Source organism: Falco biarmicus, chromosome 4 (genome assembly GCF_023638135.1).
Source record: "Falco biarmicus isolate bFalBia1 chromosome 4, bFalBia1.pri, whole genome shotgun sequence".
NCBI classification, from domain to species: Eukaryota; Metazoa; Chordata; class Aves; order Falconiformes; family Falconidae; genus Falco; species Falco biarmicus.
The window spans coordinates 63,917,258-63,943,553 of NC_079291.1; the positions used below are offsets into that span (position 1 = coordinate 63,917,258).

At 52.9% G+C, this 26,296-nt stretch overlaps 1 protein-coding gene across 2 annotated transcripts in view; it reads left to right on the forward strand.

The window, feature by feature from the left end:
• Positions 1 to 459: 459 nt before the first annotated feature.
• SH3GL1 (SH3 domain containing GRB2 like 1, endophilin A2) overlaps positions 460 to 26,296 on the forward strand; it is a 30,337-nt gene continuing 4,500 nt past the window's right edge. For both annotated transcript variants that reach the window (XM_056338502.1, XM_056338503.1), the window contains exons 1-7: positions 460 to 1,152; positions 19,901 to 19,969; positions 20,080 to 20,152; positions 20,822 to 20,965; positions 22,727 to 22,860; positions 24,118 to 24,276; positions 24,836 to 24,939. In XM_056338502.1, the coding sequence (XP_056194477.1) occupies positions 787 to 1,152; positions 19,901 to 19,969; positions 20,080 to 20,152; positions 20,822 to 20,965; positions 22,727 to 22,860; positions 24,118 to 24,276; positions 24,836 to 24,939 (1,049 nt within the window). In that variant the 5' untranslated portion in view covers positions 460 to 786. The remainder of the gene's footprint in view (positions 1,153 to 19,900; positions 19,970 to 20,079; positions 20,153 to 20,821; positions 20,966 to 22,726; positions 22,861 to 24,117; positions 24,277 to 24,835; positions 24,940 to 26,296) is intronic.

Here is a 26,296-nt window from a genome sequence, read left to right on the forward strand (position 1 = left end):
CAGCGGGAGGCCGCTGGGTCTTTACGCCTGTGCCCCGAGGCCTGCCTGCTTGGCCGGCGGAAGCCGGAACAGGGTCGGCGCGGCCACAAGGACAGCTCCGGAGAGACCGGAGGAGCCGTTTCCCAGCACCAGGCACAGCGGCGGACCTCTCACAGCACCGCTCTACTGAGGGACCAAAGCCAGGGCGCGAAATGGCGGCGGCGGCGGCAGCCAATGAGGGGCCGCCGCTGCGACGCGCAGCCGCAGAAGGGGACGGCGGCTACCGCGAGGGATTCTGGGAGCCGTAGTGCGGCGACGAGTAGCCCGCTGTCACTTGTACTCGCCCCCATTTCCTCCGCGGCGCGGCGGCGGGCACCGGGGGACACCGGCGGGTCCCGCTCCCCTGGCTCCGGTTGTGCCGGGCCTCCCGGGGCCGCGGCCGCCTTCCCCCACCTCTCAGCTCCCCTCAGGTTCAGCGCTTCGCCGCACCGAGGCTGGGTTGAGGGCAGGCCGTCCCCGCGCTGGGGGCCTCTACCCGTTGCCTGTGGAAAGCTTCATTGCGCTGCCGCTGCGGAGCTGCCACCGGTGCCTCTCACCCCCACCCCGCCGCCGCCTCACGCCGGGCCCGCGCGGTGACATGGGCCGGTGATACCGGGGCTTTCCCTCGGGCCTGTCGGCGCTGCAGGGCCCTGTGAGCCCGCTCCCGTGCGTGCCCGGCCGGCCGCCAGCGTACGGGAGAAAGATGTGACTGACTGTCGTAGACCGACACAGCCCGGCAACACCACATTCTTGCGACAGAGGGCTGCCATGCGCCTCGCCTGGGTCACAACGCCGCCCCGCCAGCAGGGGGCGCGGGGTCACCACGTGGCGGGCGCGGCGGCACTCTGGGCGGCCGGAAGGCGTGTCTCGGTGGTGCGGCTGGCGGCGCTCCGCCGGGCCGCCAGGGGGCGGGGCGGGGCGGGCGCTTCCTGGCGGCGGCGGCGGAAGCGGCGGCGGCGGCCGGGCCGGGCTGGGCTGGGCTGTGCGTGCCGAGGCGTCCCGCCGCCCCAGGCGTACCCAGGCGGCGGCAGCAGCAGCAGCAGCAGTAGCGGCGGCGGCGGCGGCGGCGGCAGCAGCAGCAGCAGCAGCATGTCGGTAGCGGGGCTCAAGAAGCAGTTCTACAAGGCGAGCCAGGTGAGGTACCAGGGCCCCTCCATCCCTCCCGCCGCCGCGGCCTGGGGGTGGCCGCTCTGCCCTTACGCGGGGCCCCCCCCACTGGCCCCGGCCCTCAGCCACTTGCCCCGGCTCAGCGGTGCTGTGATCCCCGCCGTGATCTCCCCCCGGCATCGCCCCCCGGTGGTCCAGCCCGGCACCTCCTGCCCGAACCTCCCTGCCCGCGTTCGGTTCCCCGGGTGCCCCCCAGTGTGTGTCCCCCCGCGGGGGGCTCCCGGCCACCCCGGGGCTCGGTGTCTCGTCTCCCGCCGTGGCAGGGCAGGACCCGGCCCTGTGTGGGGAGTGGGAGCTGCTGCAGCCCCCCCAGTGCTCCCCACGGGAGCTGGGGGGGGGTGGTTCTGGGGTTGGGCCTGGCCCCCCAGGCTGGGGCTGTTGAAGGGGCATCCGCGGAGAAACCGGAGGTGCTGGCCCAGGTGGGGGTGCTGGCCCGGGTGGGTGTCACGGGTGGGATGTGCAGCCCCCCCTTCCCTGCCAACTGCCTGTGGCGGGGAGCGGGTCCAGCCAGCCTGGCAATGGCTTGAAGCCCCCCCAACAGCCAAGGGCACCCCTGGATGTGTTAAGTGAAGCGGGATTTTGGGAGGAAAGCCCTGGAAAGGGTCGAGGTCGTAGGTGGGATTCACCGACCCCGTTAACCTCGGAGGCAGCTGCATCCCAACCTCAGGAAGATCCCGCTTCCCGGAGAGCAGCTGGCGGCAGGGCCAGGAGGGATCTGGGGGCTGGCGAGGGAGCCCGGGGCCCCGGCTCGCACGGGAAACGGCTGGGGATGCTGGAAAAAAACTTGGCAGATGTGCGATTTTTAGCCGAGCAAGATTGATCCTGTAGTTAATTGATTGTTCCAGCGGTAAGCAGGGAGTTTCTGTCATTATAAAGTGAAGATGGTGAAGTGGGGCTCCTCGCAGCTCGGGGGGCTGCAGCTCTTCCCCCCCACACCTGGGAATCTGCTTTAGTGGGTTTTATAAACACCTTCTCCCGTGCCCTCCGCACAAGGGGTGGCTGGTCCAAACCCCCCCAGCAGAGTTATCCTTCCCTCTGAACACTGAAAATAACAGGATGTTTTTTTAATGTAGTTTTGGAACGATTTGGGAATTGCAGATACTCCTCTGCTTCCCCTGGTTGCTGCTTTTCTGACCCTGTTTTAAATTTAAGGTAAATTTTGTACAGATGTACCGCCAGACCGTGTTTTCCAGGCACAAAGTTTCAAACCCTTTAAGCTCAGCCCAAGCGTGTTTGCTACGTGTGTCGCCTCCTTTCTTGGCTGTGTTTACAAAAAAGCATTTTGCTTCAACAGCAAAGCAAAATAACAGATTCTTTAAGTCATTCCCCACCCCCTTTCTCACAAACCCCTGCATCATGGGGGTTTTTTATCACTTCCATGAGGGAAGGTTGTGCTGAAAACTCAGTGTAGGAGGATTTTGCTGGCGTGGATGTGCTGTGGTGGTGTGGCAGGGCAATTAGAGGTGAAAGCTCATCGGTGAGTCAGGAGTAGTGTGTTTCTGAAATCTAAAACCATCATTTTAAAACACCTGATGAAACGTTTCGTGGGAGGCGTTATTGTAATGTGAAGTAATATGCAGTCTTTGGTGGGGTTTGGGTTTTTTTTTGTTACAGGGGCCTTTTTTTTCTTAAAAGGAACTACTTTGGCTGCTTGTGGAAATATTAAACCTGGCACAGCTGTCCAGGGAGAAATAACTTGCCCAACACACAGACTTGGTGGCCTGCTTGCCTCTTGTGCGTGCATGCACGTACATCACTTGAGCACTTAGACTGCGTTTGGTGGCATACTAAACTGGGAGAGAAGGTGTATTTGCAATTGCATCGTGTGTATTTGTAGCTGCATCGTGAGTTCTTTTGTGGCTCTTGTTGCTGCAGGGTTTTGGGAGCTGATTTAATCCGAAGAAGCTGGGTTTGGTATGAGGTTTGCCACCAATGTCTGTGAAGCAACATGCTTTGCAGGGCCAAGAGGGATGCAGTCCTCTCTCGGAGGCGCTGCCACCCCCTTTGCAGTGCCCTGGTGACGGGGACACAGTTATCTACATTTTAGAGATGCTCTGACTGGAAATTGGGAGTGGCTGATTCCAGTGTGGCCATTTTTCTGCCTTCTCCTCCTCTCCCTTCCCCTTCCACCTTCTTTCCCTTTCCCTCCACAGGTCCCACTCCTCAGCCGCCCCTTGGCTGAAGGAGAGGAGGATTAGTTATTTTTTGGCTCCCTTAAAGCTATCGGACGCTGCCAAAACCAAACATGTGGAAGATCTTTCCTAAAATGTTATGTTTCATTCCACGTCTGTTGTTAATTGAAGGAAAACGGAGCCAGGACCAAGGTCTGCAAGGACCTCGGCACCACTGGAGCAGCAGGTTTGGGATGCTCCCTGTGCGACGAGGAGGCTCGTAGCTGGAGGGAGCAGGGCATGGCTTGTGGGCTACTGCTGTCTGATTCCTGCAGGCCCACATCTTCTCTGGGTGAGGCAGCCAGGCGCCCACACTCAGAAGAGAGCTGAGATAGTATCCTGAAAAAAAAAAAGTCACGCTGGCAAATACTGCAGATGGTGAGCAGTTCTGTGTGTGCTCCAGAACAGGTTCTGCTAGTTCACAGCAAAATGTTCTTTTAAAAAAACCCAACTGTAGAAAACATTCTCACAAAAGGAAGGAGGAGAAACAACAGTGGCAGCTTTGAGCTCCAGCATCACAAGCTGGGAGCAGGGTGGGAAGTCCCTGCCAGCAGGTACGAGACCATCTGGTCCTGGAGCTCCATCGAGCCTTGATCCATCAGCAGCCACTCGGACACACAAGAATTTGCAGGAACCTTTGTGCTGGAGAAATGGCTTTGTTTGCATAGTTTGCTTTTTATATGGATGCATGTACATCCTAAAAGCCTCCAAAACTTTCCATTAACCACTGGACAGGGCAGGCTGCGCAAGCAGGGCGCCTGCCTGTGCCATTCCGGGGCAAATCTGATGCTGCCTGGGTGTTAGTGGGTTTGTCACCACTGGCACATGCAGCAGCAGCCCTGCCTGGCCCTGGCAAGCTTGTCACCTACTGGTTTGAAGGGACAAGCCCTAGGGTGGAGGCAGCGCTGTAGTGATAAGGTGGTGATAGACACGTCCCCTCCCTCTGTGACAGCAGGACTGTCCTGCCTGGGGTTGTATGCCACCTGGCATCGAGGAGGCAGGAGAAGCAGCACCGCCAGGTCTAATCCTGGCAGTGGGGTGCAGTGCCTTCACCTGTAGCCCATGTTGATGTGGTATGGCCATGGCTCCTGGTGTGGCTACTTTGGGTGCTGCCCTGCAGCTGTGAGGAGTCATTTTGGGTATGACAGAGCCCTTCTGGGGACACACGATGTTCTATGCCAGCGGTTTGGCTTGGGGAGTGGACTCAGCCCAGTCGAGGAAGACAGCATCACTTTTTTCAAACCGGGCTGGTGTTCAGCCCTGGGCACCACTGTCATCCCGAACAGAATTAACGCGCTCCCAAAGCCTGTGTGGTCCAAGGCTGATCCCTGCTAGGCCTGCCTGGGCTTCGGAGCCAGGGTAGCGAGCGGCGGCTTGTGCCCTGCCGTGGCTGGCGAGCCCTGGCCCCAGACACAGACCAGCAGCCGCCTCCTCCACAGGCAAAGTACAAAAGCCATTTTCTGAGAGGGGGAGAGGCAAGTGCTAATTAAGACTAGCAAGCCCTTGACATGCACGCTCTTTCCTGAGTTTGATGACTACTCTCAAGGCTTCTGAAGATATTTTTGAACGTGAATAGCTACTGCTTACTTTCCGCTGGGCCCGAGAGCTGGGGGTGTGCTCTGTAGCCTCCGACAGCCATTTCAGCCCAGAAGGACCACACATTCCCAAGCTCTGTATGTCGGCAATGTGCGCTTTCCGGCCAGTTGTTAATGAGTCCTAAGAGCTTCCTTCCCCGCAGCTTGACTCCCAGGTGCTACGATTTGATGGCATCTGCTCGGAAGGCTGAGGCAGAGGAACCTGCTCCTAGACGCGCTGCACAGGGACCGTTTGGTGATGGGGGACAGAGTGCAGCCGGTGGGCAGGGATGGCTTTTCTCCTTTTTTGTTTTGGCCTTCGTGGTCATTTGCTCTGGCCCATACTGGATTGAGGTTTCCTGTATTTCTCTTTGGGTGAGGTTCATTCTGCGGTGGCTTTGCGCTGTGCTTTCAAATGTTTTATCTCCTCCCTTTCCCAGATGATACCTTTTAAAGCTATGGTTTTGGGGTGGGGTATTTTTGAGGTTCAGTCAGTCCCTCTAGTGTCTGGCTTTCTGGGGCTTTCTCTTGTAGGCATGAGATGCCTTTCCACTCAGGGCCTTTGCTCTGTGTGTGGCTGGGCAGGGGGGGTTCAGGACATCGTAGATGCACTGTGCGGCACAGAAGAGAAACGGAAAGTGTAGGATGCAGAATAACCTTCCACATGGAAACCCAAACCCACAAGGCTCCTTTCCCTGGCCAGAGCTTGTCAGCTGGTGCACTGTCTTGCTGCAGATGGTTTTGATCGTGCCTGCCCTCCAGCTCTAACTTGTTCCTGCTCTAGTAGAGACTGACACACCCCGAGTTCATCTGCACATTTTCACTCAAACTCACTGCTGCCAAAGTTTAAACCGTGGATGGTGTCAGGCTGGAGAGGAGCTGCTGAGCTGGGAGAGCAGAGGGTTGAGCTCCTGCTGCCGACTGTGGGGCAGGGCAGTTATCGCAGCGACAGAGATCACAGAATGGTTTGTGTGGAAAGGGACCTTTAAAGGCCACCTGGTCCAGCCCCCTGCCATGAGCAGGGACATCTTCAACCAGACCAGGTTGCCCAGAGCCCTGTCTAACCTGGCCTTGAATGTTTCCAGGGATGGGGCATCCACCACCTCTCTGGGCACTCTGTGCCTGTGCTTCACCACCCTCAGCATAAAAAAATTTCTTCCTTATATCTAGGGTCTTCTAGATCTATTAGATCTTCACTTGCTGCAGCTTTTTGGCCAGTGGATGCCAGTTGAAGCTCTTAGGACAGTACCAGTGCCCAGAGACATTAAAGGGGGGGCACAGCTCCCCCCTTTAAAAGGCCAGGCTCTGCTCTGCAGTGGCATCAGAACTTCATGCTGACTTGTCTCGAATCCTCCAGCAATTAGTAAAGCCAAGGGTGGACCTGAGATGCTCTGTGTGGTGGCTTTTCTGCTTTCCCAGAAAGCCGAGGCGAGAGGCGTGAGCATATGCAGGGAGTGGGGCTACCTGCCCCGTCTGTGGGGGGAAGTCCTGGGGAAGCCCATGCTGGGCCACTGGGACCAAGACTTCACCCAGGAGAGCACCCAGAGCTGTCAGTGGAGGAACCAGGCACCTGGGGTGGGGGGGTTGAGGTGCTGTTTTGGGCTCATGTGTTCTTTTTTGAGCTGTTCTGCTGAATTTCGCATAACTGTGCTGTGCCACCAGCAAGCAAGTCAGCCTGTCCCTCAGCAGCAGGGTCTGAGGAGCAGGAGGAGATCCTGGGAGCAGGTCACTCCTTGGCTTTTCTACTGTGGCAGTGGCTGTGCTTTGATGATGAAGGCAGAATGAGGACTGTGTGCTGCTGTGGCACGGCGAGCAGGTAATTCCTGGCGGAGGTAGTTGGCAGTGTCGGGCTCTTAAGTTCCTTATCTATAAGTGGGCATTTGTATCGAGGAGTCAAGGGATTTTGCTGATTCCTGCCAGCCTGGCCCTTCCCTCCCACAGCACCTGATGTTTGTTCTATTAATATTAACCTGGGCCGGAGTCCCCTGTAGCCTCCCTACTTTATCTTTCAATATTAATCTGCTCCCGAGGCTGGAGAAAAGCTGGATTTGCTCGAGCGCAGCGTGACTCCCGTCCACTCGGTTTGCCAGCCGGGGTCTGTCCAGGAGGGAGTCGTACTCAGCAGTCAGCCTGAGCATCCCAGCCTGACACCCCAAGCCCCCAACAGCTTGCTGTCGCTGGAGATGGGTGTTTTGGTGTGGTGTGTTTGCAGATCCATGTATAGCAGATGAACAAGTGAAGGAGGGTACATGTCAACAAACCTCTTAGCGGAGGGGATGAGACTTCAGCATATCCCTTTTCTAGCCTAGGCAATGATGACTGAATACTTGTAGAGATTCCTTCTACCCAATCTAGCTAAAATGACTGTGTGCAGGATTTTTTCGTATTAACTCCCTCTCCTTTTCCTGCATGATTTGTCGTCGGTGAAACACCTGCCACAGCAACATTGTTCAGCTGGTTAATCATTGATGGAGCTGAGCTGAGCAGCCCCATAACGGAGCAGTTTTCAGCTCTTCTCAGTATTGTTCAGCCTGTCTGGAGTCACAGGCAGGGGATGGCTCATGTCTCTGCATCAGTTAAACTTGGCTTCCCCCCCCCTTTTAAGATTGCTTTCGCAGCCATTGGGCTCCAATAGCAATGAGAACTCGGGATTCTTGAAAGGCAAAGACAGAAAACAGAGGTGGGAAACTCCAGCTCTCTGTACCCTGCTCCATTTGCTCCCCTTCTCATTTCTAACGTCAAACGGGGAAAGTGTTATCCTGTGTTTGCAGCTGGGGGAATCTGGGACGCAGGAAGGATACGTGACTCAGGCCTGGGGGGGGGATTATGCGGCATTAGGAGCGCTGATTCCTCCTCGTCATCTCGCTCTGCGCAGTGATGCCTGCCCATCTGCCTTGGGGCTCTCTGTCTAAAATTGTCTGTTTATCTATCTGTTTTCACAGGTTATGGGTGAACTGTTGAAAGTGGACGATGCCAAGGGGGATGGTTTCTGGATGCTGTGGAAGGAAATCCTTCCTCCCCCTTCTCCCTGCCAATACTTTCCTCCTGGGAAAGAGCAAAATAGGGATGAGATCAGGCAGGCTGGCTTGTAAAAGCTGATTCATTTCTTCAGCACATATTTTTTTTTCCTTCTTCCTTCTCTTCCCCCATCCCTACATATGCCAGTGCCTTTTGCCAGGGCTCGCAGCCCCATCCAAGCCCTAGGTGGTAAAACCGGAGGGACTGCAGCCTGTGCTGGGAGCAGGGCAGCTCCTCCTGCCTGAGATTGCAGAAATACCAATGTAAAAAATCAAATCTGCGAGCTGCCTCAGCAGGCTCGGAGCCCCTCGGGGAGGGAATTTGTGTGCTGTGGGGTATGAGGGGTTATTGCAAGACCTGAGCCTGCTGCAGCCTGCGTTGATGTTGGTGTCCCTTCTGGAGAAGGTGGTTTGCACTGTTCCCAAGCAGGATATCAGACTACCAATAAGACCAGAAATAAAATAAATCCATAATCCAGAAGGTCTTGAGTGTGTAATGCCAGCTGAACTCATTCACATGGAAACTCGGTGATGTATCTAGATACTGATGCTGTTTCATAAGACTCCCGTGTTCCAGAGGACTGCACTTGTGGTCCTTTCCATCTTCTTAATTGCACTGATTAAATCATCAGCCGGAGCCATGAGGTCAGGGGCCTGGAGCCGGAGCGTGTGGGAGGTTGCTCCTGTCAATGGGGGTGACTTTTTCCTGTGGATCTGCACCCTGCTGAGCTGTGTCCCCCCAGCACTGCCAGGGCTGTGTCTTGGCCTTCCCCCAGGGAGCAGCTGAGGCTCTGTGCAGAGCCGAAGTGGATGGGGCAGGATTTGGGCTCACTGGGCTGGGAAAGCCCCGCAGCAGCACGTAGCTTCTCTTTTCATAAGCTGCTGTGTGACGTGACTTAGTGCAGTATTCAGCCCCTCTTGGCCTCAGCCTGTGATTATAAAAGCGATAATGAATTTTTTTTTTTCCCCAATGTTTCCTTTTCCTCTTCCCCTCAGCTCCCCCATCCCTTTGGTCCGCAATCCTGTGACTTTCAGGAACAACTTCCCATTGACGGGAAAGGGTCACGTTTGGCCTGAGCTGGAGGGATAAACAAGCTGTTTTGGGGATCCTCTCCAGTGGCTGTGTGGTTTCGTTGCTGGATGTGGCTTTGCCCGTAGTGCCTGGGGGTGTGCTGGTGAGTCCTTCAACCTGCTGGAGCACAGGCAGGGGTGTCCCCGTTGCACTGGGGCTGTTCCTGGGGGGACTCCTGGTCCCCCTGAGCTCCTGGACCTGCCCTGCCACTCCTCTTGCAGCACATAAGGCCCATCAAGGAGAGTCTGGGCTGCTCATGCTTCCAAGAAAAGCCTTCTAGCCCATGGCATGTGTAATTACCTTCGTTGTCAATACCTTATTAATAGAAGTAGTCTTTTTTTTTTTTTCTTTTAAAGCCACTGGGAATTCTAGAATCTTCCTATCTCCTAATATCTGGCTATTAATGAAGTTCATGATACTGTCACTAATTAGATTGCTTTTCTGCTCAAAAAAAAAAAAAAGACAAGTTAAATGCATATCCATAATGAAATTCTGTCTTTCAGATGGAAGATAAAATTTGCATGATTAAAGGTTTAAAGGGCTTTTTCTAATTGAGAAAGTGCTTCATAATTCATCCTAGAGCTTGAAAACCAGGCTGTATCTTCTCATTTGGCCCAGACTTTATTAATCAATGATAATTTATTAACCACGTTCTTGACCAAATATGTTTTGGCTTTACAGGACTAGCTATATTTAAACTTGATCTTGCCACTTTCGTGACTTAAAAGGCAGAAAAATGGTGAACAATCATCTACATACAAAGCAAATCCACTGTGTAAGAAGGTGCTGTTCTTGCTGGAGTTGTTCCCCCCCCCAGTTTTCTCGCTGTAAGCCCCATGGTGGAGCATTTGGAAAATAATCTTGTTTGTTGGTGACATGTGTCTGTGCACATGCTTTTGGGTGGACTTAGGGGGCACTGGGCAGGCACAAATCTGGAGTGCCAAATGTTGGTGTAGCTATTCTCATAGTAAAGCTCCTTCTGATTGTATTGGGTGAATTTTAAAGACCAAGGGAGTCTGCACTTTTGTGCTTGTCAGGGGTAACATAATCCAAAGGTTATCAGCCAGGATTTCTGCTGCACCTATTGCTCTGGCTGCAGGGCAGAAAGGTGCTAGTGATGCATCGATAGCATCGTCTGCAGAGTAAAAAGCAAACTGCAGAGCGATGGGAGGGATTTGTTCACATTTAAACCAGTCTGAAATGAGTTGTAGCCAGTGTTAAGGATGTGCAGCAAGAAAAAAAAAGGGTTCGGCATCATCTCGCGTGGGCTGGAAGCAGGACAGAGTACCTGGATGTAGGGAAGGCCCCCGTGCAGAGCTCTTGGTGGAACTGATGCAGGAGTCTGACCTGGTCCAACACCTGCTGCTGGATCGCTCCTGGAAGTCTTACGTTCATCTGTTCACTTGTTCCCACTCGCCTTTTCCTTAGGATGCCGTGCTGTGGTCTGATAGCTGCTAAGCTTTTCCTAGTATTCAAATTAACAAGGAAAACATGTGTTTATAGTGTTCTCAATTATTTCTTTCCCTCTTTGATGTTTGTATATACTGAGATATCACTAGGTCTGTCCTGGAGTTTTTGCTTGGCCAACGCTGTCCTTGTTAAGCCAGGAAGAGGAGGTTTTGCCTTCCCTTTGATGGAGTTGAGCTGCTGCCTGAGCTCAGCACCTTTTTTGATCTCCCTTCTGTCTGTAAACCTGCCTGGGAACTCACCTTGACTCTTCCCTGAACTCATTAGCACTGTCTGCCACCCAACACTGAATGCAGCCATGACTATACTGTTTAGGTAATTGCTCTACATGCCCCATCAGTCTGACTTGGTCTCCTCATGCTGCACATCCACAGGTGGTTCTGCCTCCTTCCCAGTTCTTTGGTAGTCCCTGGGCTCTGTTGTTGTCCAAGATTTTTCTCTGGGTGATGCCAGTTAGTGTCATGCACCTCGGGGAGGTGTTTTTTCATCTGTCTCAGTTTGCATGGGGAGCAGAAATCCCATCTGCTGCTTTTTTGCAAGCTGTCCTGTGGCCATGGTGTTTTCCCCAGGGATATGCAGGTGTTGTAAGCCCCCCTGTTCCCTTTTTTTTCTTTTTTTTTTTTTTTTCCTTTTTGTGAAATCACTAGGAGCGGCATGCAGGCAGGCAGTTGGGGCTGATCTGTACGCCGACCAGAGGACAGGACTGCTGGGTGCCCTGCCTGGGTTTGTCATTGAAGCTTTGCAGAAGAGGAGACCAAGGTTCACAATTACTAGGAGGCACTTCTAGTGCTTTGTACTTTTATATCTCATTTAATGAGCAGTTCCAAGTCTCAAATGCGAGGAGCTGCTTGTCTTTTTCCCCTGGGCCCGCAAAGGTCAGGTGGAGTTGCTGAGGAATGATGTCTCAGCAGCTTTGTAAAAGTCAGGCTGTGATTCACTGAGGCTCGTCTGAGATAGGACGTAGGGAGGTTGGGCAGGAAATCTGGATACAAGGCAAATATTCCACGTTTCCCCTCGGTTTAGTGGGCTTCCTCTGAATTGCTGTAGTCACTGCAAGTGGGTGAGGAGAAAGGCATTGCTGGGGGAGGGAGGAGAGCTGCTGCTTTCTTCCTTACGTGTTTTTGTTTTCCCTGTTCACTTGACCCAATTTTTTTTTTTCCAGCTGAATAGAAATTATGTCTCATTTGGTACAGAGCATGCGAGAGGTGACTAATAATAGGAGAAAATGTTTATGATGCAAATGGCTGTTGCCGACTGTTGGGAGGTGCCCCCTTCCCTGTAGCAAGAACATTTCAAGGGTCTCCCCGTGGTGAGAGCTGCATGTCGAAACCTTTCTCCTCTGGGGTGAGTCTGGTTTTGAGGCAGCGTTGTGCCCTTCCAGCAGGCTGGCCCGTTCCTGCCTGGGTGTTAGCTGGGGCAAGCTGAGCTGCTGGCTTCTGCTCGGGGAGGGAAGGAGGCACCGTTTTTCTCCTCCTGGAGGAGTTAGCTTGGAGAGCATCAAGACGAGCACATAGCCTCGTAAACAGGGATCGCAACCAGGATTTTAAACGCTGTCATGCTGCGGACAAGGAAAGGATGAATCCCCCAAGGACACAGGGAGCGGCTGCATTGCAGTGCATACGTATGCCCTTCTCTGGCCTGAGCTCTGCGAGTGTGACCTGCTGGCTGCTGCTGAAGTTACCTTTTTAAAAAAAAAAAAAAAATCATGCTGTCCTCATTCCTCTGAGTGCATCTGCTGGATGGAGATGAGTCATTTGATAGTGCTTTGAGTAGGTGATTTGACAGGTGGCTCCCTAGAAAGCTGTCTTTGCATGTAGCCGCTGTTTCTTTGCGATTTCTGTATAATAAGATTACAACCTGAGGTCACTTTGAAGGCTTTCTACCTTGTTGGAAGGGAAGAGAAGGAGCTCTTCATTGTTCTGGGCTGACCTTCCTGCTCAAAATCAAGGCAATTCCTCCGGCACTGGGTGGAGAGAGGCCAGATCCCCATCTCAGATGGTGAGGGGGTGGAGTGCTCGGTTTTGTTTCTAGACACGTTTTCCCGCTGCACGTGTCTGGAGGCAGCAGAGCACCTCTATGTGTCTTTGCACAAGTACATCGCCGGTGCTTGCGTGGCGAGTCTCGGATAGGACTGGCCATTTTAATGAAAAATAAGGGAAAGAAAGTTCAGGAGAAGACTGAGAGTTGGCTAACAGAGTAAAAATGCTCCTGTGAGCTATTTGGTGGGCAGATTGCAGATTAGATTACTTTGGTGGCCAGTAGAAGTGTCAGGTGCCCCAAGACAGGTTAGATCAATGGCAGGGCTGATGTTAGGACCAAGCAGCAAAGTCTTGCTCTGGAGGGCGAGAGCTTCAGCTGCTGTTCCTCCTTCTCTGGTTTGCCCCACAGCCCAACGGGGATGTGAGAAGTGGTGAGACAGACATCCACCTTCTGTTTTTAGCTCTGCTGATAACCTGCCCTTGACAGTAGGCAAATCGCTTCCTCTCGCACTCTTTCCTCTTCTAGCACTTGTTGGTTTTCTCTCCTTAGAGTGGCAGCTTTTGGGGTGAGAGAGTCCAGTTGGTGCAATGGTGCTTAGCATGATGAGGGGCATGAGCTGCTGGGTGCCTCCAGTCCTGCAGCGGTTCGGAGCATGAGGATCTGCTAGGGAAATGTGCCTTCCTCTTCGTTACAAGTCTAGTGGTAACTGTTCATCCCCTGTTCCGCACAATGAACACTTTGATCTGTTTTCTTCTCCTTAAAGTAGGTCAGAAGTTGCTCAGATTAGTGTGCGCTTTGCTGTGGGCATGCCGATCTCTCCTTAAACTGGGGTGTCCGCTGCCTCTCAGCAGCGTCATTCCTTAAGAAAGGATGCCTTCCATTTTTAATTAAAAAAAAAAAAACACACCACCAAACCCAAAACATAAAAGCTTCTACAGAGGCAGAATACAGTTAGACCTACAAAGGTAACATGAACAGACAGAACTGCAGGCTGGCTGGGGAGAAAAGGGGTGTGCGCAGTGTTAAAGCTCTCGGTGGGTTTTCATCAGTCGCTGCTGCTCCACGGGAGTCTCGTTGTCTCGTCCCAGTTCCCAGCCCTGTGTGCTTGCTGCCTTTGTGGCTGGGAGCCGGAGACGTGTCCACAGCAGCGAGGCCTTGACACAACGTACATGTGCTCCAGATCCCAACTGGTGTCTGCTGTTGGACCAGCACCTTCTAGTCTTGCCTCTTTTCCAAGGATTATGCCAGGAAGGTGACAATTAACTTTTAATGAGACACTGTGGCACAGACAGGCAGCACATCAGAGCTCAGACATCTGCGAGGGATTGCCATTGGCCTTGAGACACTTCCCAGTACAAGCTGGTTCTGCAAGGAGCCTCTGCGGTGGCAGAGACGTGTGGGGTGCTCGGGGAGGAGCCCCCCCGGGTGTTTTCCAGGAGCTGCAGCTGGACTGTGGTGCTGCTGAGCTCCTGCCTCTCCCGAGCACGCTGTTTGAGGTGGAGTGTGTTTCAAGGAGGCTTTTTGGGGGCTCTGCAGCCCTGCCATTGCCATGTCCCGCTGGCTGCAGCTGAGTGACTAAACCCATTCACTACCCAGCAATTTTAAAGCTTAAATACACAGGCAGCGACAGAATAAATTGTCACGTTGGCTCCGTGGAGCTGCAACCGCCCAGCTGCCTCTTGCACTGTGATGATGAAGCTACCAGTGAAGATGACCAAACACCACACTTGCCAGGGAGTCACGCCTTGCTGAGCCGGAGCAGTGGTGATGGCTTTATGTAGGTTTTACAGAGCATCCCACAGATCTGTGCTGCTGGGCACAATTGAAACTGGGCACCAGCGATCCCGGTCAGCCCTGGTTTTCCTTCACTGCTGCTTCTTCATGTCTCTACCAGGCTGTTGTGTTGCACTCAAGCCCTTTTCGTCTGGGGTTCAAAACATTTACAGCACCTTTTTTAATTATTTTGTGGGCTGGCTTTTTCCATTGTGGACTTGCTCTTTCCTGGTGAAGGGAGCCAGGGTGGAGCTGCTTGTGTGTTTGCTTGTCTGTGGGGTTTTTTTATTATTTCTTGAAGGGAACTTTCTATTGAGAGGCAGAGGGCAGCGGAGAGGAAGAGGAAAGCTTTGATACAGCATTATCTGGAGGGATAAAGTTTTCATTCTACTGTGGGCAGCTGTTTTGAATGTGAGGATGGCATGTTTGATATGTTATAAATAGGGCTGACTGCTATGGAAAAAGCAAGTTTAAAAAAAAAAAAAAGTTTTGTGTTTTGCTTGTCTGAGGCTGAGCAAGCGATAATTTCCCATTTTAAAGTATCTAAAGGCTAAAGCGCCGAACATCAAAATCCGGCATGTAAAGTCACATGGAAAAACTGCTTATTAGCAGAAAATGGCACCGAGTTATGTCTCCCACATCCATGGGCTGGGCAGACGAGGACTTTCAGGGTGGCACGCGCTGCAAACCTGCTCTCCTCCAGGTGTCAAGGGGCCTTGCAGGTGCTTCTCGACTGGGGGAAGTTTGGCAGATGGCATCCTCCCTCTCGGCTCGTCCTGAATTTTGCTGCTGATGCTGTACAAAAACCTTTTTCTTGTGTTGGGCATCTTTCACACCTCTGCCAACAGCACCCCCTGGGAGCGATGCAGCCAGGCAGAACAGCCCATGCCACTGCTCCGAGCTGGGGCTGCCCATCTCTTCTTGGGGTATAGCCTCGTCTACTGCTCACAAAACCTCTCCTGATCTTCTGCGCTCCTAAATTTATCCAGGCACATCCTGGCCACACACACCTGCCGCATGGCAAAGCGTGCTGGGCATGGCCTCATGCTCCTGGCAGGAATGTTAATGGGGGTGATGCTGCATCCAGCAATGAGAGAAATGCGGGTTTGGGGTGGGAGTGGGTGTTTCACGTTCCTTCTCCAAGCTTTTGGGATCTGTCTGGGCGTCAGTGACGGCGTGAGCAGACTGATAAGACTGATTGATACCTGTCTGATCCATCTGGTCCATGTAAGGATGCCCAATGCAGTACAGCAAGGGGTGGACACTCAGATTTCTTGATCTGCTGACGTTGTCCCGGAGCTGAGTGGATGAGATGAAGGAAGGATGGATTTTTGAGGAGTAGTGCATGGATTTTGTGTAGTAAGTTGGGAGCGGCTGCGCAGCCCTCCCTTGTTTCTCTCCCACTCCCAGCTGTAAAAGAGAAGCCCTCTTCATCACGCCTTTCTTCCCTCTCTGTGTACACATACCATTCCTGCCTCTCCCCGTAGCCAACCTCCTGCTGCAGTAGTTAGTTTAAATAATAGGTCTTTCATTTCTGAAAATCTTCCACCACACGCAGCCCTCCGGTGGGTTTTGAACAGCGAGGGGAAGTCGGGATTGTTCGCGTTCCCACGCCCCTGGGAAGGAAGCCGACGGAAGTCCCCGTGAGCTGATGCTCTTTAAAATGAAGCTGCAGAAACTGCAAAGTGTGGTTGGGAGCAGCCCTTTGGTGGTGGGAAGTGGTCATATCTCATTCCTCTGGATCAGCTCTCCTGTGGATGAAGCGGGCTGGATGCTGTGCTCTACGTGATGCTCGCTGAGGTGGGGGCTACTGCACCCCGGCACAGCTCAGGAGCCCTGCACCAGCCTTCAATTAAGTGCACCTCCCTACTCTGATCTCAGGTTGGAGCTATCTAGGGCATATTTTAACTGCCAGTATCCTTTTAATTAAACATGGATGGGAAGCGAGGGATTGATTCCTGGCTTCTCTGTTGGAATTTGCGTGCACTGTCTGCTTCAGCCCTCTTCCCCCGCCCTGCGGCATGGTTTGGTTGCGATGCCAGGTAAACAGCCGTCCCGTTTTGAAGCAGTGACGCCCAACTGTATTGCCTTGTGCTAATATTTGCTCTAGGAAGCATTCAGCTTCGGCTGCTGCAGTGGTGCGGCTGAGGGCTTCTGCCCAGTGGCTGCACCCTGCCCCTCTCTCTGAGCCGTGGCAGGGCTTGCTTCGGGTTTAACCTTTTAGTATGTGTCCCATCCTGGTAGGGCTGGGAGATTAAAGAAACCAGAGACAATAGACTTGTTCTCATCTTTCACTCCAAGCCAGCTGATGTGCTTCAGCATAAGGCTGCAAGAGAGTATTTAGGCCACTGAATTTGATTAGCGATTTGCATATCTTGCCTTGCACCGTCCCTTCCCTGGCTTCACATATGTCTTGGTTGCAATGTTCACAGGAGGTTAGATCCCCGACCAGGGCAAGATGGATGTATCCCAAGTCTTCTCTTGGCTGCTCAAAAAATAAAAATGCAGAAAATTGTCACCACATCCTCAAAAAAGCCACCGAGCTGCTCCCTGGAGGAAGCTGTGCTGGGATGTGCACCGGCAGCATTTCACTGACCATCTTACAGTTCACTTACACCAAGCCACATGCTACGAGCAGCACGTGGATGCTTCCTTCCCCTCCTGTCCGGCAAGCAAGGGGCGAGCTTTCCTGTGGACTTCATGCTCCCCTGAGAAAGGCGGCCGCCTACTTGCCAACCCTCGCCAGCTCCACAGGCGGCACGATGAGACGCATGATGGGCGCTTGGAAACTTGGCTCCCAGTTCCATCGTGAAGCTCTAGGTTAAACAAGGAGCCGGCGAGGGCTTCTCCTGGCTCGTGTCTCGGCTAGCGCCATGGTGGAATCGGCATTAGTTTGTCTTCCTGACTGACAGATTTGGGAGCGTGGGGATAGGGATGGAGCTGCTGCGGATGGCACATGATCCCACCTCCTTTCCTCCTGTGATGAAGCCTCCCAGTTTAATTAGAGCCGGCAGGGAGAGAACCTCAATTGTATTATTCCTTCGCAGCAGGGCAGCAGTAGCATTTCTTGGACGTCAAAAGGAGGATTAAATTAGTCTGCGAGTGAGGGGGTTTTTACCTCCTTCACGTCTCTGGGCTCTCTGGGTGGGTGTTAAGCCTCCCAGATCACTGTGGTGATCAATGCCTGTGACATGGCATGCAGTCCCTGATGACAGCCCAGCTCCCTGCCGGAAGGGTTATTTGCAGCTTTCTGGGCTGCAAATTTGTGGGTGGGTGGGTGGAGAAAAGCAGGAATGGAATCGCTTGGGATAATTGCACCCTTCCCAGGTGTATTAAAAAATAAAGGAGGTTTCCAGAGGTGCAACCTTTGCGAAAGCGATCCATGCCCCCTTCTGTCTGTGGAGGCTGTGGGACTTTTGGCAGGGGACAGGCAATGGCAGCTGGGAGCGAGCTTTGCTCCGCTGAGCTTGCCCTGGCAGGCAGAGCAACTGCTTGGTGGGGATTTTTTTTCTAGACTCAGTGTGTCTGGAGAGGAATGTGTGCCTCCCCATCTCGGAGCCGGCTTGCAGGGGTGTGTGCTGGCACCCCAGGCGTGGAGCAGGGGTCCAAAAAAAGCGAAAAAATCATGCTTGGATCGGCTGCCTGCCTGCGGGCAGCTGGGGGGGTGATGATATCCCTTCGAGCCTCTTCGTGTGCTAGCCAGATGCAGCATGGCAGGGGCAGGCAGGGCTGGGACATCCTGGCGTGCTCTTGCTGGGTCCTGTGGACTGGTGAAGCCCTTATCTGAGGGTTAAACCGGAGAATGAAATCCAGAGCTGTGCTGGGCCAGCCAGGGGAGCAGCAACCCTCTCCTTTCCCACAGTGTCTAAATGTCACGGGTGAACTACAGCCACCCCTCTTTGTTGGGCATCTCAGGTCCTCTGCTGAGCCATGCTTCCTCCCAAAGAGGAAAAAAGTTTCCCTTGGTGCAGCAAGGCTCCGAGAGGCTTGTGCCTCATTTGTCAGCCTCGTTGAACCCTTGTTTTGGCCCTGCAGTGACTGACCTTGCACAGCTCCGTGCCGAGCGGTCGGTTGGAAGAGCTCTCCGTGCTCCCCAGCCTCTCCTCCGTAATGTCCGTGCTGCTCGGCAGTGTTGAGCGGTTGCTGATGTCTCCCCACCAAGATGCAAGAAGCTTATCAGCTGTGGCTGTGCTCTGAGCAGCAATGTTTGTCCTCAGAAGCAAAGCTGGGCACTTGCTGTACTGTATTTTTTTTTTCCTCCTTTCTATTTTGGAGCCTGGAAATGGGATTTTTGCTGAAACACTGAAGATCTTGTTCTTTGTAATAACAAGCATTACTTCTGCATGTCCTGCCTGATAACTTCATTTCTGGGGGCTGAGCGCCCGCATGGTCGGTGCAAGCAGCCAGGGCAGAGTGCCTGGCCCGGTGCCTCCGAGTGCTTTTGCTGAAGTGTTCTCCCCCCATCTTCCTCAAAAAAAGTAAGGAACCGTTTTGAATCCCCACGGGAGCAGGAGGGTTCAGAGGAAGAAAGACTTGATAAAATCAAGTATTTGATGTTGAAGTAAACAAACCTGTATTGTTCATCCAGAACTGGAGTTTTGACTACAAACATGTGAAATCCTGGCGATGCCCTGCCGCAGGCATCAAGCACTTGGGAGTCAGCGCCTGTTTCCTAGACCGCCTTTGATGTCTGTGTAGGTAATTTGCTATCCGTTTAGACCAGTTCGGGGCAAGATAATGACTAATTTTGGCCAATCCATCTGTCCTGCATCCCCAGGCACTGTCACTTGCCTTGCCACACTGGTGTGGAGCTGGGAAGGAAGCGTTCCTTTCCATTTGGGCTACAGGAAAGGACACTTTTTAGGTGGATTTAATAAGGCACTTATTGTCTTTCAGCTCTGGCAGCTGAATGGCAAGGTTTAGGGAGCAGGGGTCTTTTCTTAGACCTAGTGCTATTTAGAACTAAGTTGATAAGCCTTCACACAAACAGCCAAAAGCAGCCCTGTCTTTACAGCTTGTCGAACATCTCACCTTTTCACTAGTTCTAGAACAGGCGTCAGAGATGCTTTGATAAATGGATTTGAAAACTTTACTGTAGCTTTTGCAGATCTCTTTATCCTCTGCTTACAAAGAATTCAAAACCCCCGTGCCCCAGATCCTGAGCTCCTCCAGTATTTCCCCTAAGAGTGATGATTTAGGGCTTTGAGAAGTCTCTGCTCTCTCAAGACTCTGTTCTTGTGCTGGCTGCTGTGAGCAGAGTGTGTTCGTTCCCTGTTTACTTGCATTTTGCCATGTGTGAAACTGAAGCCTTGGCTCAAAATGGAGTCGAGAGACAATTCTGCTGCTTGGTTTTTCCAGCAAGCGTTGGAGTTGGAGCCGTGTGGTGTGATTTAAGGAGCTGTGTAGCTTCTGTTGGGTGAGGAATATCCTGGCTGAGCCAAGCTTTGGGGAGGGTAGGAGATGCGTAGATTTTCAGTGGGCAGTGTTAGCAAAGAGCTACCTCTTTCTGATGTGCTTTGGGCTGTTCCTGCCACCTCCTTTCTCCTGCAGATGCTGTCTGGACCTTCCCTTTCTGTCCCAGAGACTTACTCCACGAGGTATAAGGAGCTTTAAGCAGTTAGTTCAATGCCTGATTCCTATTCTCTTGTTCTTTTTCTGCAGCTGGTCAGCGAGAAGGTTGGAGGGGCTGAAGGGACCAAGCTAGACGATGACTTCAAGGAAATGGAAAAGGTGAGTAAGGAACAAGAGAAATCTAAAACTGCCCATACAATGCCTCTGTGACCTTGCCGAAGCCCTGAGCTGAGCTTCACTGCTGCTGGGTCATCTTGTCTTACCTACAGAAAGTGGACCTGACCAGCAAGGCAGTTACAGAAGTATTGACCAGAACAATAGAGTACCTCCAGCCGAACCCAGGTGAGTGCCTGAACTTCCCCTGTCCCCTTCCCTCTGCCCCACCATTTTCCAGGGAAAAGAGGCAGAGGGGACAAAGAGATGTCAGAGAGAACCTTTGTGGCCCTGAGATACTGGTTACCAGCCCACTTCCGAGGCCAGGAGGCTCGGGTGCAGGCTCAGATACCCCTCTTGCCCTGTGCCGTGTTCTGGGCTGTACAACGCTGCTGTTGCTGTTGAGCAGTGAAAGAACAGACACATGTTCTGCCTTGGACCTAGAGAGGCTCAGTTCAGTTGCCTTCAGAGGCCCTGAAGGAGACCCATTTTTCTCAGGATATCTGGAAAAAGTGGTGTCTCTGGGCCAGGAAGGGGTGGCTGGCTTCGTAGGCATCACCTCTGAAGCCTGCTGTCCTGCATGCTTCCAACCAGCTCGTTCAGAGAGCGCTCCAGGGACTATGGGAGGGCTGGGGAAACTCCTTTGGCCTTCACTGGCGAGTTTGGGGAACTATTTTTGCTTGCTGTCTTGGAAAAGAAACTTCTCCTTTTGTAGTGAATGATATTTCTGGTAGATGAAGACAATAGGGCTTCTTGGCTTTGGGTGTAGCTTGAAGAAAAAAAAAAAGCTGGCAGTGGCCAGCTGCTGCTGGCAAGTCCAAGTAATTGCAAACACGGCTGTGGCTGTTTCTGTGCCAGCTTCCAGAGCCAAGCTAACCATGCTCAACACGATGTCGAAGATCCGCGGGCAGGTGAAGAACCCCGGCTACCCGCAATCGGAAGGGCTGCTGGGGGAGAGCATGATCCGATACGGCAAGGAGCTGGGTGAGGACTCCAACTTCGGTGAGTGTCCTGTCAGGCCAGCTCCCCCTAGGAGCATGCAGATGAGGTGGCAAAGGCTGCTGCCAGATTTCCAAGCTGTTACTCTAAATTCTGGAAGGGCTGTGTGACCCTTTGCATCACCTAACGGTACTGAGGGCTCTTAAAAGACGTTCAAAGACTTCCACCCAGGGCGGCAGGGAAGGGGCGAGCAGAGCCCAGGTGTCCGATCCATGGCATTATGTGCAAAACCACCTCTTAATACTTTCTTATTAAACACTGAGATAAATTTGCATGTAGGAAAAAATGCTTCCTTGCTTGTAAATTGAACAATGGTGATGTGGAAAGTAGATCAAGCGAGATTTCAAGTTTTATGGTGCAGTTTCCAGCTAGAGCTCTGCTATAGGGAGGCGGTAGCCAAGAAATCTTTTTTTGCGTGGCAATTTCTCATAACCACGTGTGACTTGCAGGGAGGAGGGGGGTGAAGTTCTTCAGTGACATCAATTTTAATCTACTGAAACATCAGCCTGTGCACGTGACAGACCTGGTACAGTGCACAGCTGTCTGATGGCTTCCAGCGCAGGGAGGAGCCGCCTTGCCTTAGGAAAATTAAAAAGCTCTGGCCACTTTGTAGGAGTGACGAAGGATTCTTGAGAATGCCTCTGGCCAACTCAGAGCCCTGCATATCTCTCTTGGCTTGTAGGAACCGCAGTTGTTACAGAGAGCAAGGGGGAAGGAAGTTTTTAGAACACACCAAACCTGATTTCCTTTAATAGCCTCTCTTATAAGGAACACTTAACTTGATAAATTTCTGTGCTAGTACCGCATCCCTCCCTAGGACAGGTTATCTAGGGTTATCACAATTGAAATAACTCTTCTTTTATATTTTTTTTCCAGCTGGACAGTAGAGTGATGTTTTCACTTTACCCTCTGTTTCGCTGGTGTATTCCCCTGTGCTGATGTAGTGCTGAAATGGCTGGTTCGCCAGAGCTGCACAGGAATAATTTAATCTATAAATGGTTTCCAGTGGAATAAAAAGCCAAGACGAAATATGCTTTGCTTCAAGTCCATCTGGCTTAACTGTCATTGTGGCAGGAGCCTTAGAAAAGCATGAAACTAAATAGGTTTCAATGAGCAACTTTGAGCTCTCTAATTGAGAGAGGAGGAGAAGGGATGAGGTTGGCCAGGTGCAGGTTAGTGTCTAAAAGGAAGAAAAGGCTGCAGGTTTGCTGCCAGCATCTGGGGAAACCTGAAAAGTTGGTCAGAGCACTCTGGGCTTAAAATTGTCTGAACATAAGGATAGCCAGGCTGGATCAGACTGAATGCGCCTCTGCCCTGGGCTTCTCTTGCCAGCAGTGGCCAAGGAGCAAAGCAAGGTTAAAGCACTGCATGGCCAATTAGCAGTTCAGTGACTCCCTGAGCTAACATGGAGCTTAAAAATACTGCTTTTGAAAATATTTTTACCTTTTCCTTCTTCTAGTCGTAGAGATTGTTCCTGTTTTTCAGAGTTAAAAAATGAAGCGTGTTAGTGAAGTGTCTTGTGTGGAGTCAATACCAACAGGCAATTGCCTGCTCTCACGCTGGGCACCACTCACTCTGTGCCAGGCTCGGGGATTTGCTCCAGATAGAAAAATACGGGGGCGTTGGACAGGGGACGGAGCTTGCACTCGCTGGGTGTCTTGGCAGAATGGCCCTGCATGCAGCCGCCACAGACTTCAGCTCTGTTTAACTGGCTGGCCCCTTCTCCCTTCTCCTCTTCTCTTCCCTTCCTTTTCTCACTCGAAGGCGATGCGCTTCTTGATGCTGGTGAATCTATGAAGCGGTTGGCTGAAGTGAAGGACTCGCTGGATATTGAAGTCAAACAAAATTTTATCGATCCCCTTCAGAACCTGTGTGACAAAGACCTGAAAGAGATCCAGGTAAATACCTCAGTGGTTTTCTCTCCTCATCATCTCTTTCATTTCTGGCCTCTTCTGGCTACTAGTGCATGTAACTGCTTGCTCTGTCATGGTGGGAACCAAGGACTCGTGTAAGTATCACGTCTGTTCGCCTGCCCTGTGCGTGCCTTCTCTCGCTGGGACTCGCTGGGGTCACTAGTATTTCCTCCCTGCTCAGCACTGCTGCTGCTGCTGCTCCTGAGCAGCTCATAAGGCTGGACGCAGGTTTCAGTGGTTCTCCGTTTGCCACGTTTTATGGAGGATGCTGTGGGAGTACATCCCAATGTGCCTTCTGGCCTTGCTGGGTTTGGTTCATTGTGCTGTGAGCTCCCAGCCCTGTTACATTTGGGCTGCCTGGCATTAAACTTTACAGCTGTCGGCTCTGTTCTGTTAGTAGCCTGGGTTTTATAACTTCCAAGCTGTGAGCAAGCTTCCTTCTAGGTCTCTTATGCAGCATCTCAGGAAGGCCCTTCGGTGCCTCGCTGGGGAGACATGGAGCTTGGTAACTCCCGTGTGCTGTTGTAGGGACAAGACTGCAAAGTAGGGCCAGGCTTTGCAATAGGATCCATCCCAAGCTGTTAATTCCCAAGGCAGCACTCTCGACTGAGTTTTCCTTACAGTGGTGGCCCAGATAAAATAACCGCCAACTGCTGTTAAGTACTAGTACTTACCTGTACTCCAATTCTGCAGGCTGCCATAGCGCTGATTTAAGCAGCTCTGCCCTAAGCAGTCAGGGGATGCAGTGTGCAGAACCTGCATCCCAGTTCCTGATTTCCAGAGATCCCTGTTGCTCCTGGGGAGCTGAAAGTAGCGGGCCAGCTCTTCATCTTGCCGAAAGGCTTGCGTAGGGGAACAGACCCAGGCTGCTTCCTGCAGTGTTTTCCTCCAGCTCTTGGCTAGAAGGGGGTGAAGTCACATCACCGTGCCAATTTGTTGAGGGTTTTTTCTTAGTAATAAGCCTCTGCAGCAGTAATCCTCTGCCAGACTGAGTCCGGATGGTCCACTCCTCCCTGCCGCCTCGCAGCAGCCCTGCCATGCAGCTCTCCATCACATCCTGGAGCCTCTCCGGAGTCTGAACAAAGGTGGGAGCCACAGACGTGTGTGCTCCGAGATCAGGTTTCTGAAGCGAATGAAGTTGGCCTGTAACTAGAGCTGCCTTCCCAGCGGGAGAGCTTGGCTGCTGCCAGTCTCTGGCTTTTCCTTCTTTTCCTTTACTGTTCATAACCGTCTTCTTCCCAGCACCATCTCAAGAAGCTGGAAGGCAGACGCTTGGACTTTGACTACAAGAAGAAACGACAGGGCAAAATCCCCGATGAGGAACTCCGACAGGCCATGGAGAAATTTGAAGAGTCCAAGGAAGTAGCAGAGACCAGTATGCACAACCTCCTAGAAACTGATGTGAGTGCATGGGGCTCCTCTGCCCCGGGCTGCGAGCTGCCGGGTGGGTTGCATGTTCCTGTGTACACAAGGGTGGAATCTCTTGAGGGACGCAGAAGTTAGACGCTGATTTCCACTCTTGTTCTTGCAAGTGTGGTTTTGCTCTCTGAAAACCCAGATCTGAGCGCCCAGCACGTGGCTTGGCAGGCCTCTTATCCTTTCTGTAGTCTCTCATTCCTGATCAAGCCCTTGGCCAGAGGAGAGGCTGTGGCTTGTACCAGGTGGGTCTCTTCTCAGTGTGTTGGTGCGAGAGAGTTTGGGCAGGTAATGCAGCTTACTTGGGGAGGATTTGAACAGCTAGCAAAGCCCAGAGTGCGGTAGGAGGTGCCCTCTGTCCTGCTGAGCTCAGCCAGTGCCCGACCTCTGGTGTCTGAAATCCCAAGCCTTCTCCTCATCTCCCCAGGGAAGTTGCCCTTCGTACACATTCCCCGGTATGGTCTCAGCCCCCATGCGCAATGCAGGAGTCTCCTGTTCTCAGCTGGGGAGAGCCATTCATCCCACCTTGGTGTGATTCTCGCAGATCGAGCAGGTGAGCCAGCTCTCAGCCTTGGTGGACGCCCAGCTGGACTACCACAGGCAGGCAGTGCAGATCCTGGATGAGCTTGCGGAAAAACTCAAACGCAGGTGAGTCCCAGGGTGCTGAAGGCACTCTCAGTTTTCACAGCCACAAGCTCTCCCTGTGACGCTTGTCTGTAAATACCTGACTCTCCCCCTCAATCAGTCCTCTGGTGGTAAAGCTGCAGTCGCTAGAGCTTCAATACAGACCTCCTCTGGGCTGGAGGGAGCGATGCCAGCTGCACAACGTGCTTTCAGTGATGGGCACATTCTGGCATTTGAAACAAAACCTCCGTGCTTGCACCACGGGCAGCTCGCCTCTGCTGGGCTGAGCCCTGCCTGAATCCGGGGGCGCTGCTCCCGGCGCGGCTGGAGGTGAATTCGGCAGGGCTGAAGGAGGGTGGGATCCCCTTCATGGCAGGGCTCACAGCTCCTGGCACTGGGGGTGCTGAGCGTGGGAGTGCCCCCCACGAAGTGCCTCGTGGCCAGACCCGGGATCGAGTCAGAAGTTGCATCGTGCTATTGGAGCAGATGGCTCAGCTGTCACCCTGTGTCACCTGGAACTGCCTAGCCTAGAGTCTCTGTGCCATGAGCTTCAGCTGTGGTTAAGGAGCGTACCTGGGCAGTGGCCGTGGTCGTGGCCCTGTCCAGGGCTCCCAGTAGTTCTGAAGACCAGGAGGTGAATGTAACGTGGTGGGACGACGTGGTGGCCACAGGCCAGTGGAAGAACACCTCCATCACCTTGTTAAAGGCAGGCTCTGTGAGCTCCCCACCAGAACCCTTGTTTTCCAGCAAGCCCTGCTCTCCCTCCTCCCTGCGTGGTGGTCTCCTGGCAGATCCCGCCACCTGTGCTCTGGAGTTCTGAGCCACAGGAGTTGGTGAAAGGCAGACAGGCGTCTGGCACACCAGAGCAGGGAGAGCCAGAGAGCTGCCCGGTCTTGCTCCTCTCCCTGCCTCTCCTCGAGTGCCTGACCTCTGCAGCAGCCGTGGGGAATGTGTGGTTGCTGCCAAGGTGCCAAGAAACACAGGGGTGCTGTTGAAATACCGAGTGAGCTGTTTCACGCGACTGCCATGACTCGCACAGTCGTTCTTCTTGCTGCTCTGTCAAACCTGAGCAAGCGTCTTCCCAAGCCCCGGCCAAGGAAGGAGAGATGGCTTTGTTGCATCTGGGGCTGCCCTGCAGAGCCGGGGACGTGCTTTCCTCAACCTGGCACAGGGTGGCTTGGACAGAGCCAGGGCAGCCTCTCCGCTTCTTGGGGCAATTTGGCAATGCTGCACTGCTGTTCTTCCCTTGTGGAAGAAACTGCTGAGTGGGTGCTGGGTCTGGTTTGAATTAAGAAGAACTGGGAGGATCCTGCCAAGTGTGAGCTTTCGAACTGCAGCACGGGTGTCCTCTGCTGGCCTGAACTGCCTGGGATGCCTTAGC